Source organism: Anarrhichthys ocellatus, unplaced genomic scaffold (assembly GCF_004355925.1).
Source record: "Anarrhichthys ocellatus isolate YVR2014 unplaced genomic scaffold, GSC_Weel_1.0 scaffold18, whole genome shotgun sequence".
In the NCBI taxonomy this organism is placed as follows: domain Eukaryota; kingdom Metazoa; phylum Chordata; class Actinopteri; order Perciformes; family Anarhichadidae; genus Anarrhichthys; species Anarrhichthys ocellatus.
Genome location: NW_022280048.1, coordinates 4,877,799 through 4,881,800, shown reverse-complemented (window position 1 = coordinate 4,881,800; position 4,002 = coordinate 4,877,799). Strand labels below are relative to the sequence as shown.

At 38.8% G+C, this 4,002-nt stretch overlaps 1 protein-coding gene across 1 annotated transcript; it reads right to left on the bottom strand.

The window, feature by feature from the left end:
* Nucleotides 1-590: 590 nt before the first annotated feature.
* On the bottom strand, nucleotides 591-3,627 carry spata22 (spermatogenesis associated 22). The gene is made up of 8 exons (XM_031857413.1): nucleotides 3,570-3,627; nucleotides 3,101-3,188; nucleotides 2,659-2,796; nucleotides 2,189-2,378; nucleotides 1,529-1,889; nucleotides 1,288-1,408; nucleotides 1,051-1,196; nucleotides 591-608 (listed from the first exon to the last, which is right to left on the bottom strand). The coding sequence occupies exons 2-8, from the start codon at nucleotides 3,138-3,140 to the stop codon at nucleotides 591-593; spliced, it is 1,014 nt and encodes a 337-aa protein (XP_031713273.1). The 5' UTR covers nucleotides 3,141-3,188; nucleotides 3,570-3,627.
* Between the last annotated feature and the right edge of the window lie 375 nt (nucleotides 3,628-4,002).

Genomic DNA, 4,002 nt, shown 5'->3' with positions numbered 1-4,002 from the left:
TAGATAGATAGATAGATAGATAGATATATCTATATATATATATATATATATATATATAGATATATCTATATATATATATAGATATATCTATATATCTATATAGATCTATATATATCTATATATATATCTATATAGATCTATATATATCTATATATATCAAATATTATGTCATATTATATTATAATATATATACAAATAAAGTTTGCTGCAGCCTCACAGCAAGCTGCCACCTGCTCCCCTTTACTCAATGAATGTCATTACACCTTCTCAGCCTCACCTAAGCTTACACTACAGTGAGCTAAACACACCAAACTGGATATAAAGTAATTTACTGCAGAACTACATCTTAACAGTCCCATTCCCCTCACTACTGAGATGATATAATAATAAAACCTGAATTGTGTTTCAAGTTATTTTTACTTTTAGTACAAACTGCAGCCGCCCTTACAAAGTACGTACTGTTGCATGCAGTTTTTTGGCATACTGCGTTTGACATACTATGTATTGGTAATACTAAATCTTTTTCTGGCATACTTAATATTATGGAAGTATGGATATTGGAATGCACAGCTGTTTTCTCTATTCCTGATCTACCCCGACATCACATGCTGAACAGAAAAAAACATCATACACAAGAGGGTAGCAGATTATAATAGATACATAACAAAACAAGCTTGTGTTTATATAATCTGATATATATGATCTGATTGGTAATGTATTACATCAACTTAAACATTGGCTGTAATTAAGGATTTAAAAGACAAAAACAACAGTGTTAATGTTGGGGAACAGGGTCTAGTGAAGAAGGAGAAGAGCAACATGTTCGCAGCCAATTTCAAAATGAAAAGTAATTCCTCCAAATGTTTGAGTTTGAGACGATGTGAAAGCCTCTAAAATCAAACAAAGGATAATGTTGACAGTATAACGTATTCATACAAACTCATACCAAACATGGAGAACACAAAATCACTGTGAGTGAAAAGACAATATTTTATATGACTGAAGCTGAGGAGACCTGGGGCAAGTTAATGTGAGCAAGTGGACATCTACACATTCATTCCATTTACTTCTTAAGAGGAAGCTTGTTTCCCAACTCACATTCTCATAGAAGACACACGACACAACCTCCTTCCCATCTCTCATGAGGAAGTTCTTGGCTCCGTGACGACCCACAGTGACCGCTGAGTCTAGAGTAGCTGAGGGAAGAGCACAGCCTGTCGCTTCAATGGTGTTTAACAATACTTAACAGTACACGTCAGAGAGCGCAGCAACTCCTAATCAACTGACCAAATATCTCAAACAGGTATGGGACTTTGTCTTTGAACTGGCTCCAGTGTCTCATGCCATCAATCACTGAAGTCAGGATCCGCAGTGAGTTCTCAACGGCTGGCTTCATCGGAAATGTGTCCTGCTTAGCATAAACACAAATGCTGCACTGATCACAAGAATATCATGACACATTAATGGCACATTTTGAAATCTTTGTTTATTAGTATTATTATCATATATTTTTCATGTATTTTTCTACCTGAGTTTGAGATTTTCGCACAGTCTGAGGTTGAATTGTGCTCCTGTTTCCCTCAGAGGGGGATTTCTGTGGCCCAAAACTGCTCGTAAACTTCCAGGAGTTGTTTTGTGGCTGCGCAGAGGGCCTGCTGGGTGGTGGGACAGGAGCGGGCAGAGGTCTGGGCTGCTGAGAATACTGATGTGTGGGATTGGGCGCTCGGTAAGATGACTGCTGACCCTTCTGAGAAAAATCAGGATGGGCTATTGGCTTAATTTGTGCCCTCTCACTGATGTGGGGGGCTTGATATCTGCTCTGTCCGGAGTTACCCCTGGGGCTAAAATCCAGTTGTCTCATTGAGTTGATGGGCTTTCCCATCTCACAGCTGAAAAATGAAAACACATTCACTTATGTTCACATATTGGGATCTAAAATTGAAACACCAGCCACATTAAACTTATGAAATTGCAACATATTCATTTCTTTGGTCTACACTCTCTCCTGTCAGAGCATATCATGTTACAGTAAGTTACAGTTGCAGCTAGGAACAACATGGTGGTGTCCATATTTCTGTAAACCTTTCCAACTGTTTCTCTGGAATCTGGAAGGTTAACTACCCTTTTTTTATTTTGAGAATATAAATATCTGACCATCATACTAATGGTCAGAGTCTATGAAACATACCTTGTGCCTCCAATTTTGTATGGATGGGTTATGGGTGTATAGGTTCTCATTGCAGGGGCAGATCCAGGAGCAGGTCTGTTGCTGCCATACTGCTGGGGCGGAGTAGATGGTGGGATGTCCTGCCTGTTCCACTGGTAGCTTTGTGAAGCACCAGAGGACGGACTTGAGGCCTGGTAACATCCATAGGTACCTGAGGAAAGGTACATTCTCAGAGTAAAATCTTATTTGTCACTAGCTGTGCGTCTTAATTCATTAAAAGACCTTTTACAATATTGTCCTCTGCTTTATGTAAAATTATCTCAATTGTTTGATTCAGCAGGAGATGTTGATTTTGTCAGAAATTAATTAACATTCAAGGACAAGATTTGCCTTTCTAAAATATGTATATAGTTTATATTTGTCTTTGGGTGTACTGCCACCTAGTGACTGAAATACAGTAGGAGCTTAAATGGCCTGACTGAACGCTTCACCTGGTGTGCTGTGATATGCCGCTGAGCTGGTGCTTGCTTTGTATTCACTGTGGGAGAAGAACTCGTTCTCAGAGGGAGCAGATGTCAAAGGAACTCTGTTTCTTTTCTTCTGGTTAAAGAGCGGCACCGACAGGCAGCCTGGTGGACACGGCAGATAAAACATATCTGGACACATCAGACTGCCCAGTACATTAGGTCGGACAGGAAATAATATTTCACATTTTAGGATAGTTGAAATATAGTCAAACAGATCAAATTTTTACCTCGTTCAACTTAAATTGTATATACAAATACACTCACTCTAGAACAAGCAGAACCCACTACTTATTGTATTTTTTGTGTAATGTTACACTACAAAACATCACTGAATCTGGGAACCTATTAATATGAGGAAATACTGTACATTAGTGTGGAGATTGTGAAATACATCTCTTTTACAAACCTGCTGTTGGCCTGGCTGGCTGGTTTTCCTGTCTCCTCATTGTGCTGCTTGGAAAATAACAGCTGATCCAACTAGCGGGTGGTATTACCTAATGTAACAGGAAGAGATGCACCAAATACAAAAGAAATGGAAAATACATTAAAACTGATGCTCTGGTTATTGTTGGTCACGCACTCAGTCCGACAAGTTAAGCCAGTTTAAATGTTGAGGCCTTGTTAGTTTAGCAACAGCTGCACTTTACAGTAGCTCAGCTGGTTTAGCATACTGCTAGTAAGCTAGCTAAAAAAGTACTTTAGCGTTAGCTTGTTTGGACAGCTGTCTAGCTAGGTAACGTTACAGCTGTTATGTAACTACAGCTACAGGTTGTAACGGTTTTCTTCTTTTACAAGGCCACATTTTTTTCTATGAACATTGTACAACATTACTAACTCATGTTTGTTGGCAAATATTCACAAACGTTACATACAACCTTACTATTACGACGAAATGTCGTTTTCCGTTCAGCACCCTGGAAAGTGACACGCGCCAAAACACAGGTGACGGATGTTGCCTTCATGTTCCCCTCGCAAGCTCGGAGGTCCTAATTAATACTCAGAGGGGGTTCAAATACTTTTGATCGAAAATACTGATAACAGTATTTTGTTTGCTACTTACAGCGTTTGTTTGTGGTGCATTTTCAGAATAAAGGATAAAAAACACATTAGGCACGTGTCACTGATGTATGCCACATATTGTATGCCTAGTTGTTGTATGCATCACCTGCATCATTTGATGACATTCACTGTTTGTTCATCCCAACAACTCACACCCTCCTAACTATTTACCACTTTATTTAGGTTACATAAAAGAACAAAAAATCAGGTTGACAATTTGTATAATGTAAGGAGTAAGTATTTAGCCAG